The sequence below is a fragment of the Chiloscyllium punctatum genome, chromosome 3 (genome assembly GCF_047496795.1).
Source record: "Chiloscyllium punctatum isolate Juve2018m chromosome 3, sChiPun1.3, whole genome shotgun sequence".
NCBI classification, from domain to species: domain Eukaryota; kingdom Metazoa; phylum Chordata; class Chondrichthyes; order Orectolobiformes; family Hemiscylliidae; genus Chiloscyllium; species Chiloscyllium punctatum.
In genome coordinates, this window is record NC_092741.1 from 84325762 (window position 1) to 84343914 (window position 18153).

General features: G+C 41.8%; 1 protein-coding gene across 3 annotated transcripts in view; it reads right to left on the bottom strand.

Moving 5' to 3' along the window:
• tbc1d32 (TBC1 domain family, member 32) overlaps positions 1 to 18141 on the bottom strand; it is a 247339-nt gene extending 229198 nt beyond the window's left edge. For 2 of the 3 annotated variants that reach the window (XR_011954513.1, XM_072555919.1), the window contains exons 1-2: positions 17995 to 18141; positions 1708 to 1866 (exon numbers count right to left, since the gene is read on the bottom strand). Coding sequence is in view for 2 of the 3 variants with exons in the window: in XM_072555919.1 (XP_072412020.1) it covers positions 1708 to 1862 (155 nt within the window). In the remaining variant the exon portion in view is untranslated. The remainder of the gene's footprint in view (positions 1 to 1707; positions 1867 to 17994) is intronic. The other variant, XM_072555916.1, reaches the window with a different exon arrangement.
• Between the last annotated feature and the right edge of the window lie 12 nt (positions 18142 to 18153).

Genomic DNA, 18153 nt, shown 5'->3' on the forward strand with positions numbered 1-18153 from the left:
ATGTGTGGTACCTTATAAAACACTTTTTGGAAATAACTTTGCATTTTGCTAAAAGCTGACATCACTGATATGGCAGAAAACAAACTTTCCAAATCTAAGTTCTGCTTTCTCCGATTTAATGTTGAATACTTCTCCATGACTGTTTAGATGAAGAGTACTAACATCAGGCACAAAATATTATTGGCTTTCACAGTATTAAAACGATGAAATGTTTTCAATTCAACTGAAGAGAGACAATTAGAACAGGCAAGTAATTTGTTGTCATTATTTCATCAAGGGATTTAAACACCATTGGTTGGGCCAGCATTTATCACCCATCTCTAATTGCCCATGAGAAGGTGGGGTAATCTGCCTTTTTGAATGCTACATGTCCAAGTGATGTAGATGTACCCAGGATACTTTTAGCGAAGAGTTCCACAACGGCAATATATCTTTCAAGTCAAGTCTGCAACTCTCATCATTCTAGAAGGTGATAAACATGCAATTGTAAGGGGCTAAGGAGCTTTGAAGAACTTCTACAGGGCATTTTGCAGATGGTAAACATGTTGTCACTATGTGTTTGTGATGAAAGGAGTAAACGTTTGTGGTTGCGTGCCAATCGAATAGGTTACGTTGTCTCGGATGGTATTAAAGTTTCTTGAGTGTTGCTGGAGCTGTGCGCATCCAGACAAGTCCATCACTCTATTAACTTATGCCTTGCATAGAGCAACAGGCTTGGGGAAGTCAGGAGGGAAGTCATTCACTGCAGTAATCATAGCACATGGCCTGCTCTTGTAGCCAATGCTTATATAGCTAGTCCAATCCAGTTTCTAGTCAACAGTAATTCCCAGGATCAACTCCAGGATGCTGATTGTGTATGATTCAGTGATATTAACCCCATTAAATGTCAAAAGTTAGATTCTTACTTGCTGGGAGTTGTCCATTGTCTAACATTCAACCTTGTCACTTGTCAGCCAAAGTCTGGAAATTGTCCAGTCCTTGTTACATTTGGACATGGACTGAGGAGTTGCAAATGGCAGTAAACATCATGCAATCATCAGTGAACATCCCCACTTCTGACCTTATAATGGAGAAAAGGTCATTGATGGTTCAGCTAAGGACACTATCCTGAGGAACTCCTGCATTAATAGTTGGTCATAAAAGTGTTTTGTAAGTTAAGCAATCAGATCACTTAATTCCAAAATAGATAGGGATGTTACCCTTTATAGTTTGGCCTCCAAAGTGCAACACTGGAGTCTGAGGTCATTCGAGTCGTATTTAACAGTGCAAAGAATAAATGACATATTCTCTATTATTTCATTATGTAAATCCAGGAATCTTCTTTAATCTCTAAATCTCTTATAAAAAACATTTTCTTTGTTTTTCCATAATCTTTGATAAAGTATTTTTAATTTTCTTTGTAATTTTCCTCTTGTGAATTGATCTGTGCAATTCTCTATTTTTGGGCAAGTGGGATGATGAGTGCAGCTCACAAAGGGAAGTAACAAAATTAACCCCTCTATATTAGAGACCCATCACCAAAAAAAACCTAATCATGTGAATGTAGTCAGTTACTTCATACCACTTACTAGTTCAATGTTGACCCATCCAGGCTGTGAATGCCAGGTACAGCTAGAATTCAACTTCAAACCTCTGAATTAAGGTTCATCCTCTACACTAATTTAGTTTCGAAAATCAACCCCCAAATGTCACATTTTTTCAACATACTTGTGAAAGTTTTCATCAGTTTCCTCCAAGTGTAGCAAGATCTCTTCAGCACATTCAACTGATGGTGCTCCTGAGATTCTCTCCTTTATGCTCTTCAACAGTTGTCCAAGCAAAGGCTGAAGCTCTGCTTCAACCTTGTTAGGAAGATGGGACATTTTGCTGTAAATTATAATGAAAACTATCAGAATGTGACAAAATAGTAAATTATTGATCATTCATTGCCCTTGTGTAAAAGAAAGTTAGGTAACATAAAGGGGATGAATAAAAGCCACAATGACAACATGAATACAAAATTGACTGAGTGACAGTCACTACTTTTTTTCCCCCACTAGTTCTTTCTCAAATTGAAGAACATTTTATATGGATTTCTCTGAAGATGTATGATAAGACTCCTGCTCTTCCTGATATATATTAAGATGACCTAGATCTAATTTAAAATTTGCAGATTCTCTGGAACTTAAAATATTGTGAACCATGAGTGGACAGGCTGAGATTGTTTTCCTTTCAGTGGGGAAGATTGAGAGGGAAAATGTTTGCAATGTATAAAATTATGAAAGGCATATATAGGGTAGACAAGAATAAACGTTTCCCATTGATGGAGGGATCAATGACCTATGCAGCATAGTCTAAAACTAAGGGTCAGGAGGTTTAGAGGAGATGGGAAAAAATATTTTCATGCACAGATTGATTGGAATCTGAAACTCACTGCCAGTAAAGGTAGAATCTTTCATAACTCTGAAGTAGTATCTAGATGTGCATTTGCAATACCAAGGCATACTAGGCAATGGGCCAAATGCTGGAAAATTAAGTAGAATAACCAGGTGGTTGTTGTTGACGAGAGCAGACACAGTTGGCCAAAAACTCTTTCTGTGCTTCTATGAGGACGTTGACAGGTTTTGTTTTGGTGCTGCAGCAGAAAGAGCAGGAGCGTCAGCCAGGGGGACTGACGAGAAGGTGAATCACTGAATTAAAAATGTACTTCATGAATAGGCAGGATGCACATTGAGCAGGAGCGGACACAGGACTGCTGAGTAAGTGAAATAATAATTTGGGTGATTGCCATACCAGAAACACTACATAGATTTTGTCTCCCACCCACCCTCCTCCTCTAACCAAAAATAAAAAAAACTTCTGTATGCTGGATTGGTAAAGTAATTAGTTTTTTTTATTCCTTACTTTTCTATAGTCTCTTTGGAAATTTAGAATAATGGGAAAGGTGGTTCGGGCAGTTAAATGTTCCTCCTGCAGAATGTGGGAGGCAAGGTCACCACCAGTGTCCCTGCTGACTTCAACTGCGGGAAGTGCACCCAACTCCAGTTCCTCAAAACATTGTGTTCAAAACTGCAGCTGGATTGTTTGGGAGACAAAGGGGGTTATTGAGAGGAGTTACAGGGAGGTAGTCACAACTCAGGTGCAAGAAAAAGGCAGATGGGTTACATGGGATGGAAAGGGAAGTGGCAGACAGTGCAGGGATCCCTTGTGGCATTCCCCTCAGTAACAAGTATACCATTTTGGACAGTGTTTGTGGGAGTGGGGGGTGGGGGGGGGGGGAAGAAACATACCGGGGGAAGCCATGTGGTACAGGTCTCTGGTACAGGTCTCTGGTACAGAGTCTGTCCCTGTTGCTCAGAAGGGAAGAGGGGAGATGAGCAGCACATTAGTCATTGGGGACTCCATCGTTAGGGGAGCAGATAGGAGGTTCTGTGAGAACGAGACAGACTTCTAATTGGTGTGTTGACTCCCAGGTACCAGGGTTCGTGATTCGCAGATCGTGTTTTTGGGATACTTGAGGGGGAGGGGGAGCAGCCCCAAGTTGTGGACCACACATGGTACTAATGACATGGGTAGGAAAAAGGAACGAGGTTCTGCAGAAAGAATACAGGAAACTGGCAGGAGATTTTTTAAAAAGTTCTCAAAAGGTAGTAATATCTGGACTACTAACAGTGCCACATGCTGTGAGAGTAGCAACAGGAGGATAGAGGGGATGAATCCATGGCGAAGGAACTGGTGAAAAGGAGCAAGAATGCACATTTTTGGACAATTGGGATCTCTTCAGGGATAGAAATGGCTAGGATTGCAATGGTAGGAGATTTCAATTTTCCAAACATATGGCTGTCATAGTATTAAGAGCTTAAATGGGGAGGAATTTGTTTAACATGTATAAGAAACTTTTTTATTCAATATGTAGATATACTTTCTAGAGAAAATGCAATATTTGAACTTCTCTTAGGAAATAAAGCAGGGCAAGTTCAGAGGTGTCAGTGAGAGAGCATTTTGGGGCAAGTTTTAAAGTAGTATGGAAAAGGATTGGACCGATTAAAAAGTTAAAATTTCTAAATTGTAGTAAGCTGAAAATGTGTTGCTGGAAAAGCACAGCAGGTCAGGCAGCATCCAAGGAGCAGGAGAATCGACGTTTCGGGCATGAGTCCTTCTTCAGGAATGAGGAAAGTGTGTCCAGCAGGCTAAGATAAAAGGTAGGGAGGAGGGACATGGGGGAGGGGCGTTGGAAATGCAATAGGTAGAAGGAGGTTAAGGTGAGGGTGATAGGCCAGAGTGGGGGTGGGGGCGGAGAGGTCAGGAAGAAGATTGCAGGTTAGGAAGGTGGTGCTGAGTTCGAGGGTTGGGATTGAGACAAGGTGGGGGGAGGGGAAATGAGGAAACTGGAGAAATCTGAGTTCATCCCTTGTGGTTGGAGGGTGCCTAGGCAGAAGATGAGGTGCTCTTCCTCCAGCCGTCGTGTTGCTATGGTCTGGCGATGGAGGAGTCCAAGGACCTGCATGTCCTTGGTGGAGTGGGAGGGGGAGTTGAAGTGTTGAGCCATTGTAGTAAGGCCAATTTTTCAGAATTGAGTAGGAACTTTCAAAAATTGATTGGGGAGGCTATTCACTGGTAAAGGGAAGATTGGGAAATGGGAGGCCTTTGAAAATTGCAGGGGATGCTAGATGACTAGATAAATTGAAGCTCTGGTAAAGAAAAAGGAGGCACATGGCAGGTATAGACAGCTGGGATCAAGTGAATCCCGAGAGGATTATAATGGCAGTAGGAGTATACTAAAGTGGGAAATCAGAAGAGCTAAAAGGGGACATGAGTTTGCTTTGGCAAATAGAGTTAAGGAGAGTCCAAAGATACTCTATAAATACATTAAGAAACCAAGAATAATTGGGAGAGAATAGGGCCTCTCAATAATCAACATAGCAGTCTATGTGTGGAACCACAGCAGATGGAGGAAGACACTAAACAAATATTTCATGTCAGTACTTACTGGGGAGAAGTGAAAGCTAAGGGACTTGGGGAAATAAATAGTGACATCTTGAAAAGAGTTCATATTACAGAATAGGAGATGCTGAAGGTCTTAAAATATATCAAGGTAGATAATTCTCTAGGGTCGGATCAGGTGTTCCAGAGAACTTTCTGGGAAGCTAAGGAAGTGATTGCTGGACACTTTGCTGAGATACTTGCATCACTGACAGTCAGTGACGAGCTGCCAGAAAACTGGAGGTTGGCTAATAGAGTCAGAGCAGTACAGCACGGTAACACACCCTTTGGTCCAACTCATCCATGTCAACCAGATATCCTAAATTAATCTAGTCACATTTGCCAGCATTTGACCCACATCCCTCTAAACCCTACCTATTCATTTATCCATCCAGATGCCTTTTAAAAATGTTTTATTGTACCAGCCTGCACCACTTCCTCTGGCAGCTCATTCAGCCCTTATCTAAGAAAGGCTATAAGGAAAAGCCAAGGAACTATGCACCAGTGGTGTGTAGGTTGTTGAAAGGGATTCTGAGGGACAGGATATATATACATTTGGAAAGACGAAGGACTGAACAGGTATTGTCAACATGACTTTTTGCGTGGGGAATCATGTCTCACTAACTTGACTAGGTTTTTTTAAAAAGTGACAAAAAAAAGATTGAAGTCATTGCAGCAGATGTTGTCTATATGGACTTCAACAAGGTGTTTGACAAGGTTCTGCATGCTAAACAAGGTTAGATTACATTAAATCCAAGGAGAGATATTCATTATACTACAAAATTGCCTTGAAGGTTGGAGACAGAGGTGGTGGTAGAGGATTGCTTTTCAGATTGTAGACCTATGACTAGAGGTGTGCCACAACGATCGGTATTGAATCCACCCCTTTTCATCATTTATACAAATGATTTGGATGTGAATATATGAGGAATGGTTAATAAGTTTGCAGATGATAGTAAAGTAGATGGTCTAGTGGACAGTAAAGAAGATTATCACAGAGTACAATAGGACCGTCATCAGATGGTCTAAAGGGCCAAGGAGTGGCAGTGGAGTTTAAATTAGATAAATATGCAATGTTGCACTTTGCTAAGACAAATAAGGGCTGGACTTAGTTAACAATAGGACTTTGAGGACTGCTGCCAAACAAAGAGACCTAGGAGTGCAAGTGCATTTTCATTGAGTGTGGAATTGTATGCAGATAGGATGGTGAAGGCAGCGTTTAGTCCGTTTGCCTTCATTGGTCAGACCTTTGAGTATAGGGATGTTGTAGCTGTACAAGACATTGATTATTTTAGAATACTGCATACAATTCTGGTCACCCTTACATGGGAAAGATATTGCTGGGACTGGAGGCTGAATAGGCTGAGGCTTTTCTCTCAGGAGCATCAGAGGCTGAGGGGTGACCTTAGAGATTTATAAAATCATGAGGCATGGATAGCGTGAATTGCCAAGGTTTTTTTTTACCTGGAGTAGGGGAGTCCAAAACTAGAGTGCATAGGCTTAAGGTGAGAGAGGCTAGATTTAAAAAGAACCTGAAGAGTTATTTTTTCATTCAAAGGTGGTGTCTATATGAAACGAGCTGCCAGAGGTGGTGGTGAAGGGGGGTACAATTACAACATTTAAAAGGCATCTGGATGGGTTTGTGAATAGGAAGAGTTTAGATGGATATGGGCCAAATGCTGGCAAATGGGATGAGGTCATTTTGGGATGTTTGGTTGGCATGGATGAGTTGGACTGACAGGTCTGTTTCTGTGACATATAACTGTGTGCACTTGGAACAGGAAGCGCTCAAGCGGTTTTTTAAAATATATTCACAAGATGTAGGCAATTATTACCGATCCCTAGTTTACCTTTAGAAAATACTGACTGTTGCCTACTTTTTTCCAGGATGATCAATAAAAGGAAACATTGGGAGAAAACACTGATTTATTGGCAGAAAATGCTAGTTTTATTAAGGAATTAGAAGATAAAGTACACTTCAAGGGTTTAGCAACAAACTGTCACCCGCCCTGAAGCAGGCAATAGTAATGGCTCACATCAACTCTAACCCCCACCAGCCTGCCTTGGTCCCTTGTAATTTGCCTAACGTCCCAACAGGTCCACAGTGCCATTTCCCCAGCCCTACACTCATCCTGGAACATCGGGATAACAAGGACACCCACATCAGACATCTCCTTGCTGACTACAGCTCAATCTTCACTTCTATAATCCCAACCAGGCTAATCTCTAAACTCCAAGACCCAGGTATCTGTTTTGTCCTCTGCAACAGGATCCTCAACTTCCTGACCACCACTCTGCAATTCATGAAAATAGGCAACAGCACCTCCTCCAAAATAATGCTCAACACCGGCACCCCACAAAGATGCAGTCTCTGACTGGACTCCCTGGACACTCGTGACTGTGTGACTGACTTTCTTCCAACTCTACCTACAAGTTCACTGACGACATCATTGTTGTTGGTTGGACATCAAACAACGACGAGACAAAAAGGAGGAAAGAGAGTGTGTGCTTGGTGGCATGGTATAAAGATAACAACCTCTCCCTCAACATCTGCAAAACTAAAGAGTTGATCATTGACTTCAGTATGTGAGGAGTAAGACACACTCTTCTCTATATCACTGGAACGGAGGTGGAGATGATCAAGAACGGCAAGTTCCTAGAAGTAATGATCAATCATCTGTCTTGGACCACCCAATGGTCAGGGCGGCACAACACTGCCTCTCCTTCCTCAGGAGAAGGAAATTCTGCATGTCCATAAGCACTCACCAACTTTTATAGCTCCACCGTAGAAAGCACTCTATCTGGATGCATAAAGGCTTGATACAGCAACTACTCTGTCCAAGACCATAAGAAACTACAGCAAGTTGTGAACACAGCCCAGTCCATCATGCAAGCCAACCATTCATTGTCTCCATCTATGCTTCTTGACGCCTCAGAAAGGCAGCCAACATCGTCCAGGATCTCATATAATCTCTTCCAAACTCTTCTGTCAGGCAGAAGATACAAAACCTTACACAAACATTCTAACAGATTCAAGATAGCTTCTTCCCCACTGCTATTAGACTTCTGAACTGACCTCTGAAATTTCAAATCTATTGATGCCCTTACTTTTGTAAACCTCCATTACAGCCGTAACTTACTGTATTCCTTGCTCTGTTCAATAAACCTATGATGTTTATTTGTTATGATCTGCCTGCACTTCATGCAAATCAAACTTTTCACCGTACTTCAGTAACAGTAACAGTACTACATCAAAATCAAAGATCACAGATTTGGCTAAAAATCAGACAGCTTTAGGCATAACAGCATGAATTTCCTGCTCCTCGGATGCTGCCTGACCTGCTGTGCTTTTCCAGCACCACTCTAATCTAGACTCTAGTTTCCAGTATCTGCAGTCCTTGTTTTTATCTATAACAGCATGAATGCTGTCCCCGAAAGCAAAGCCAGTCAGACCTCTGGCACTTGCTTGGACAATACTACTGACCGTGCAATGACCAATTAGTACGATGTGGGATCATCTCAGACCAGGCCACATGGGCAAGACTGAGGAGTGTTGGAAATTTGGGTTTCCTTTAAAACACTGCTCTCTTAGCATTCCATATTTAGTTTTTCCTGAGTGTAGTAGGAGACTCCACTTCATTGTGTTGCAGCAGTAATTAGCCTTCTATAATTGTAAAGAAAAAGGTTTATTGGAGGTGGCACTACCCGATTATGAAAGCAAAATTTTGCAAAGTAAGGAGTTTGTGCTCGCAGAGAAAATGAGATAAACTTGGCCAAGGGGAAGGTCATCCAATGTCATCAGGAGCTGTCCCATAATTACTTTGACAAAAGGATTCAGACGATTGATTGACATAGCCTAAGCTACCAGCCCCCAAAATAAGATTTGTCAACAGGAGTAGATGGGGAGACGGTGAGAGGCGGTGCAGGGGAACAAACACCAATCTTCTTGGGAGAAGACCAAGAGGTCCTCTACAGCATCCTGAGAGAAGAACAAAGACTGTAATCACCAAAGACAACACAAAACCACTGCTGCTCTTCTTTCATTCAAGATCGATGAAACATTGACATCCATCACGGTTGTATAAAAGGTATCCCCTGCTTTTCAACATTTGCTTTATACCAATTCGCTTTTATAAAAGACCTACACTAGCATGTGTTTTTGCTAACTAAAAGAGGATTTTCGCTTTTACAAAAAAGCACGTGCAGCGAGAGTGGCACCTTCCGGAGAAGTGTTGATAGATCACCCTCTTCCTCTCTCTCCTACACCCCATTCTCCTGTACCTCCCACCACCCCAATGTCTGACAACTCGGCCTAAAATGTCATCATCACCACCACCACCAACACCATCAAGTCTCAGCCTTCCAATGTGTTCGCTATCTTTCAGATTGTAGTGAGTGAAACTACACCGTAAATATGGTCTACTTTATATGGACTGTGTATTTATCATATCATTCTTACTTTTATTATATGTTAGTATTACTTTAGGTTTTGTGTGTTATTTGGTATGATTTGGTAGGTTACTGTTTGGGTCTAGAAACGTTCAAAAAATTTTCCCATGTAAAGCAATTGCTTCTTTGCTTTACGCCATTTTGGCTAACAAAAGGTTTCATAGGATCACTTTATTTTTGGATAGCAGGGAACACCTGTACTTTCTTTGTCAAATTAAATAATTACCATATGTAAACTGCTGCTTAACAAACTCAGTAAATTATTAGAGAATCGTTATAAATTGTCAACTGAGTATTTTAGCTAACTGTGATTACAAACCTCCAAAATCAATAAGAGGATACAGGGACAGTGAAAATCCATGGTTTCCACTGGGACTGGGATAGGAATGACTGCCACCTCACACAGCCCCCTACCTTCTACTAGGTTAAACTCTAAAAGAAGAGAGACAGCTGATAGTGACAGTGGACACAAACACAGATCTTTCCTTCTCACACCAAAATGTGATTTTGTTTTAAAAAATCTCTCATATTTGGAGTTAGAGGATGACAACCCCCCATAGGTCCTCATAGCTACAACTCCTTAGTTAAAAATGATAAATGGGCTGAGGCATATTGACCAAATGCTCCCTGAGGCGATTTGGCTATCCCATCTAGAGCCGGAGGAGAAGAGAATATTGACTTTGAATAGATTCTGCCAATTTAAAAAAGAACAAAGTGAACAACCCCAGATGAAACAAAAACAATCATTAAAATAAAATACCCACAATACTTGGAAACAAATAGACTAGATGCACTGAAGTGTCAATTCAAAATGTACAAGATAGGTCAAACTAGTATGTGTCATTCAAAATACATTTCTTTTCCTTCTGGAAAATTAGCGTAGAAAGCTCTAATGGAGAATCGTAACAAAAAAAAATCAAAATTCTTACACTAATCAACTTCTCATTGATAACAAACAGACCCTTATTAAACAGCACAAGACATTTGCAAAGAGGATCAATTACTGTTACGAATGTACAATTGAATAAGGGGGTAGCGAAGAGAGACACCATTTTTGACTTCCCAAGCTTCTTTGGCTAAAACAGCTTCAGTCTTTAGTTTTCATTAATGTCTGATGAGCTACAGACTATGACAATGCTCTAGGATAACATCCCTATTCCTGTACATAGAGTCAGCAAGTTCCTGATTTGCCACAAGCCCTTACAAAGGCCAAGGTTATGGCTGTTGAAGGTCTACTGAATATGGCCACCAGGCTTATGGCTGCCATAAAAGGTACACTCTGGACACTAACAGCAACAGTGAGCCCTGATTCCTCCTCCTCTTCCTGTACTACTGAGATGAACCCTGTCAAGCAGCAACTGGAGAGGAGGAAAGCAGCAATGCAGGCCATCTAAGACCTTGAAAGAATAAGACTGGTAGAAATTAGCTCCAGATTCCCAGTGATTCCAGCAGGCTTCCCACTGAATAGTTTCCATTCTCTGGTGTGATGGTAGCCAGTGGTTGATATAGAAGGTCATCAATAATTAATACTCATTGAGGCTTGTTGTGTTCCTGGTCTCTAACACAAACATACACACTCTGGTAAATGATAAGATGAAACAAAACTCTGGTTCAGTTGAAAAACCAAATATTTACAGGGATATAGTAGAGCTCATTCCACACATACAATCAGGATCAACACTACTCTAAATTCTGCACCATGCTGCATTGCATCATTTCATGTGGTGATAGTGTACTTAAAATGCATTCATACTAAATGATATACTAATCAATGTTAAATTGTTGCTGCAATACAATATCCCCCTTTTCCTTAAATACAAAGATTATACAAACAGAATACATATACCTCAAGGGACAAGATTGGTACAAATAATCTTTATACAGATCGATCATCCAAGTACTAGTAATTAATTAACTCGCCCTGATCTAGTAATAGTTAAGTATCTTAAAAGATCTGAAATTGTCAACATTGAATCAGGACCACATCAATGTCGACATACAGGTGCCTGGACTAGTGTTGTGCTGGTTGTCTTCCTCAACTCCACTCTTAAACCTTGAGTATGAACATGTACTTCGCATCAAAGGAAGGCAAGGCATCACATTATTTGTGAATTCTCCCAATTAACATATATTCCTCCTCAATCTTTTATTACCACATTTCAACAGACTGGGACTGCCATAGTGTTAAGGGTTTAGATGGAGACGAATTTGTTAAGTGTGTACAAGAAAATATTTGATTCAGTATATGGATATACCGACAAGAGAAGGTGCAAAACTGATCTACTCTTGGGAAATAAGGCAGGGCAGGTGACTGAGGTGTCAGTGGGGGAGCACTTTGGGACCAGCGACCATAATTCTATTCGCTTTTAAATAGTGATGGAAAAGGATAGACCGGATCTAAAAGCTGAAGTTCTAAATTGGAGGAAGGCTAATTTTAACAGTATTAGGCAAGAACTTTCAAAAGCTGATTGGGAGTAGATGTTCACAGGTAAAGGGACGGCTGGAAAATGGGAACCCTTCAGAAATGAGATATTGAGAGTCCAGGGACAGTATATTCCTGTTAGGGTGAAAGGAAAGGCTGGATGACTAGAGAAATTAAGGGTTTGGTGAATAAAAAGAAGGAAACATATGTCAGGCATTGACGAGAGTGCGGTACTGGAAAAGCACAGCAGGTGATGCAGCATCCGAGGAGCAGCAGAATCGCTGTTTCAGGCATGAGCCCTTCCTGATGAAGGGCTTATGCCCGAAACATCGATTCTGCTGCTCCTCAGATGCTGCCTCACCTGCTGTGCTTTTCCAGTACCACACTCTCAACTTGGATCTCCAGCATCTGCAGTCCTCATTTTCACCTAGTCAGGCATAGATAGGATAGATCCAGTGAATCCTTAGAAGAGTATAAAGACAGTAGGAGTATACTTAAGATGGAAATCAGGAGGGAAAAAAAACAGGACAGCAGATAGCATTTGCAAATAGGGTTAAGGAGAATTCAAAGAGTTTTTACAAATACATTAAGGACAGAAGGGTGACGAGGGAGAGAATAGGGCCACTCAAAGATCAGCAAGGTGGCCTTTGTGTGGAGCCGCAGGAGATGGGGGAAAGATACTAAACAAGTATTTAGCATCAGTGTTTACTGTGGAGCAGGATATGGAAGATATAGAACGTAGGGATATAGATGGTGACATCTTGAAAAATGTCCATATTACAGAGGAGGATGTGCTGGATATCCTGAAATGCAAAAAGGTGGATAAATCCCCAGGACCTAATCAGATGTACCCTAGAACTCTGTGGGAAGCTACGGAAGTGATTGCTGGGCCCCTTGCTGAGATATTTGTATCATCGATAGTCACAGGTGAGGTGCCAGAAGACTGCAGGTTGGCTAACATGGTGCCACTATTTCAGAAAGGTGGTAAGGACAAGCCAGGAACTATAGACCAGTGAGTCTGACGTCAGTGGTGGGCAAGTTGTTGGAGGGAATGCTCAGGATGTACATGTATTTGGAAAGGCAAGGACTGATTAGGGATGGTCAACATGGCTTTGTGCATGGGAAATCATGTCTCACAAACTTGACTGAGCGTTTTGAAGAAGTAACAAAGAGGATAGATGACGGCAGAGTGGTAGACATGATCTATATGGACTTCAGTAAGGCGTTTGACAAGGTTCCCCATGGGAGACTGGTTAGCAAGGTTAGATTTCATGGAATACAGGGAGAACTAGCCATTTGAATACAGAACTGGGTCAAATTTAGTAGACAGAGGATGGTGGTGAAGGGTTGTTTTTCTGACTGGAGGCCTGTGGCCAGTGCAGTGCCACAAGGATCGGTGCTGGGTCCACTACTTTTCGTCATTTATGCAAATGATTTGGATGTGAACATAGGAGGTTTCGTAAGTAAGTTTGCAGATGACACCAAAATTGGAGGTGTAGTGGACAGCGAAGAAGGTTACGTCAGATTACAACAAATTTTGAGCAGATGGGCCAATAGGCTGAGGAGTGGCAGATGGAGTTTAATTCAAATAAATGTGAGGTGCTGCATTTTGGGAAAGCAAATTTTAGCATGACTTATACACTTAATAGTAAGGTCCTAGGGAGTGTTGCTGAACAAAGAGACCTTGGAGTACAGGTTCATAGCTCCTTGAAAGTGGAGTCACAGTTAGATAAGATAGTGAAGGCGACATTTGGTATGCTTTCTTTTATTGGTCAGAGTATTGAGCACAGGAGTTGGGAGGTCATGTTGCAGCTGTACAGGACATTGGTTAGGCCACTTTTGAAATATTGTGTGCAATTCTGTTCTCCTTCCTATCAAAAAGATGTTGTAAAACTTGAAAGGGTTCAGAAAACATTTACAAGGATGTTACTATGATTGAAGGATTTGAGCTATAGGGAGAGGTTGAATCGGTTGGGGCAGTTGTCCCTGGAGCATCAGAGGCTGAGGGGTGACTTTATAATGGTTTATAAGATCATGAGGGGCCTGAATAGGATAAATAGACAAAGTCTTTTCCCTGGACTTGTGAGAGTCCAGAACTACAGAACATAGGTTTAGGATGAAAGGGGAAAGATAATAAAAGAGACCTAAAGGGCAACTTTTTCACGCAGAGGGTGGTATGTGTATGGAATGAGCTACCAGAGGAAGTGGTGGAGGCTAGTACAAGTGCAACATTTTAAAAAACATCTGGATGGGTATATGAATTCAAAGGTTTCGGAGGGAAATGGGCCGGGTGCTGGCAAGTGGACGAAATTAGGTTGAGATATCTGGTCGGTATGGAGGATTTGGACCAAACGATATGTTTCTGTGCTGTACATCTCTACGACTCTATGTGTGTGAATGCGCATGAGTGTGAGTGCACGTGAGATAGTGTGCGTCAGCAAGTGTGAAAGCTTGGTAAAGTGTATGCATGGGTGTGATGGAGTATAAGCCTGTGAGAGGGTGTGACAGCCAAACCTTAAGCAGATGACAGTTCGCAGAAAACTGCCCAGCCGTCAGGACAGCATCGACCACAACACCGTACAAACTGTCATGTCAACCACTGCAAGACATGTCAGAGTGTCAACACCGATACCACCATTACCCTTGGGGATACCACTCACCGTGTATGTGGCAGGTACGCATGTGATTCGGCCAACATTGTCGATCGCATACACTGCAGGCAAGGATGCCCCAAGGCATGGTACATTAGCAAGACCAAGCAGACGCTAAGACAACGGATGAATGGGCACCGCAGAACAATCACCAGACAGGGAATACTTCAATCGTAAGGGACATTCGGCCTCGGATCTTCGGGTGACCATCCTCCAAAGCAGACTTCAGGATAGGCAACAATGTAAAGTGGCTGAGCAGAGAATGATAGCAAAGTTCTGTACCCAAGAGGATGGCCTCAACTGGGACCTTAGGTTTATGTTACACTACAGATGACCCCATTACACTATACACCCACTCCATCTCTCTCTCACACACACACACTTTTACATAATCTCTCACACACACACACACACACACACACACACACACACACACACTTCACCAAGCCTTCACATACACAAACACGCTCTCGCTCACATGCACTCACACACTCTCTCTCTCACTCATCCACATGCACATACATACAAGTCTATGGGGTGAATTTGTTTTTGCAGAATTATACGTGCAGATACATTGTGCATTTTCTGAGCAAAATACAATCTGCAGGCAGTCAATACATGTAATATTTTGTAAATTCTACCTTGGACATTGAACCAGTCTGACTCAAGATTGGGATACAGACAGGTGCCAATCTCACAACTTAATGCTTTGCCTAAGCTGAGATGTCACCTTCTTTTATAAAAGCTTAAGTTATCTCTAGAAAGTCACTTAAATATAGTTCTGGGAGTTACATATTAATGAACTGAAGCCTGCAAACTATTCTAAAAGATGAAAGAGTGAATCCGTAGAAGAGTATAAAGAAAGTAGGAGTATACTTGAGAAGGAAATCAGGAGGGCAAAAAGGGGACATGAGATAGCTTTGGCAAATAGAATTAAGGAGAATCTAAAGAGTTTTTACAAATACATTAAGGACAAAAGCGTAACTAGGGAGAGAATACGGCCCCTCAAAGATCAGCAAGGCGGCCTTTGTGTGGAGCTGCAGTTAATGGTGGCGATACTAAATTAGTATTTTGCATCAGATTTACTGTGCAAAAGGACATGGAAGATATAGACAGCAGAGAAATAGATGGTGACATCTTGAAAAATGTCCATATTAGAGGAGGAAGTGCTAGATGTCTTGAAACACATAAGAGTGGATAAATCCCCAGGACCTGATCAGGTGTACCCAAGAACTCTGTGGGAAGCTAGAGAAGTGATTGCTGGGCCTCTTGCTGAGATATTTGTATTATCGATAGTCACAGGTGAGGCGCTGAAAGACTGGAGGTTGGCTAACGTGTTTAAGAAGGGTGGTAATGACAAGCCAGGGAACTATAGACCAGTGAGCCTGAGGGCAGAGCGGTAGGTATGATCTATATGGACATCAGTAAGGCGTTCGACAAGGTTCCCCATGGGAGACTTAGTAGCAAGGTTAGATCTCATGGAACACAGGGAGAATTAGCCATTTAGATACAGAACTGGCTCAAAGGTAGAAGACAGAGGGTGGTGGTGGAGGATTCTTTTTCAGACTGGAGGCCTGTGACCAGTGAAGTGCCACAAGGATCAGTGCTGGGCCCTCTACTTTTTGTCATTTACATAAATGATTTGGATGCGAGCATAAGAGGTACAGCTAGTAAGTTTGCAGCTGACACCAAAATTGGAGGTGGAATGGACAGCGAAGAGGGTTACCTCAGATTACAACAGAATCTTGACCAAATGGGCCAATGGGCTGAAAAGTGGCAGATGGAGTTTAATTCAGATAAATGCGAGGTGCTGCATTTTGGGAAAGCAAATCTTAGCAGGATTTATACACTTAATGGTAAAGTTCTACGGAGTGTTGCTGAACAAACAGACCTTGCAGTGCAGGTTCAAAGCTCCTTGAAAGTGGAGTCCTGGTGTGCAATCCTGATCTCCTTCCTATTGGAAAGATGTTGTGAAACTTGAAAGGGTTCTGAAAAGATTTCCAAGGATGTTGCCAGGGTTGGAGTATTTGAGCTATAGGGAGAGGCTGAACAGGCTGGGGCTGTTTTCCCTGGAGCGTCGGAGGCTGAGGGGTGATCTTATAGAGGTTTACATAATTATGAGGGGCACGGATAGGGTAAATAGGCAAAGTCTTTTCCCTGGGGTCAGGGAGTCCAGAACTAGAGGGCATAGATTTAGGGTGAGAGGGGAAAGATATAAAAGAGATCTACAGGGCAACTTTTTCACGCAGAGGGTGGTACGTGCATGGAATGAGCTGCCAGAGGAAGTGGTGGAGGCTGGTACAATTGCAACATTTAAGAGGCATTTAAATGGGTTTATGACTAGGAAGGGTTTGGAGGGATATGGGCCAGGTGCTGGCAGGTGAGACTAGATTGGGTTGGGATACCTGGTCGGCGTAGACGGGTTGGCCCGAAGGGTCTGTTTCCATGCTGTACCTCTCTATGACTTAACAACAATCCAGGGTTGTTCAATATCTCACTTCAGTTGCACGAAACTGTAGTCTTTTGTTATAAATTGTGTCATATGATCTTATGCTCCACAACCACCTGATGAAAGCTAATGCTTCCAAATAAACACTAGGTTGGATTATAACCTTGTGTTGTGTGATTTTTAACTTGATTGAAGGACAAAGACTTTAAGCAGCTTCTTAAGAGGGGAAAGAGAGATAGGAAGCTTAAGGAATCGAACTTTAGAGCACACAGTCTAAATAGCCACTCAAATGAAGTGTGAAGTCTGATGGAAATCTGAGGATGTGTAATAGACCAAGGTGAAGAAAGCTCCTCAGAGGATGGCCAAGTTGTAGGTATGTGGAAAGATAGAAAGAGACAATACTGAGGAATAGACACCAATTATTTGGGCCTCAGTTCAAGTAACAAGTGGAGGAACAAAGATCATTCTGAAAAGGGATGGTGATGTTCTCAGTTAAAAAAAATAATTTGCTGCCTCTCTCCTTTATGCAGTGAACAGACTACTTATATTACTGTGAATCAAGTGCAAGTCTAGGTCAAGTCAAAAACGTCAACAATACTCAGGGCTTATTTATTAAATTGTTTGCTTAATTTAACACTAAAACAAGGGCTGATATTTCAAAACCCAAAAGCAGATGGGACCCCAACCAGCTATCTCCTTCAGCTGACAGGCAACATTCTCACCCATCAATTTCAATGAATTATCAGCACAGATATAAAATTTACAAACCACTGTTTACATTCAAGTTAAAACCGAATCAATATAGGCAAATGTGTATTTATCAGGGAAAAAAAGACAAGATATTGCGTTCAGTTAATATTTTTTCATGTGTACAATTAGATGGGCATTTTAGAAAATGAAATGAAGCAGTGCAACCGAGATAGCATTACAGCATTTTATAATCACTCAATTATAGTAAACAGACTGGTTTCTAAGTACCAGGTACTTGAAAACATCAAAAGGTACAGAATTAAAGCCACGTCAAGTGCAGCACAGCGGACTGTACACAGACGTCTACTCACTTCAGGAAACACTCCTACAAAGTTTCTTCTAACCTCTCTCCTCGAAGTAAACATTGAAAAAAACGATCGTGTTGTCAACAACACTACTCACGCGCGCGGATACCGGCACCCCCCCTTTACAAGGTGCGCGTGCGCTAATTAACAACGTTGTTGCGGCTG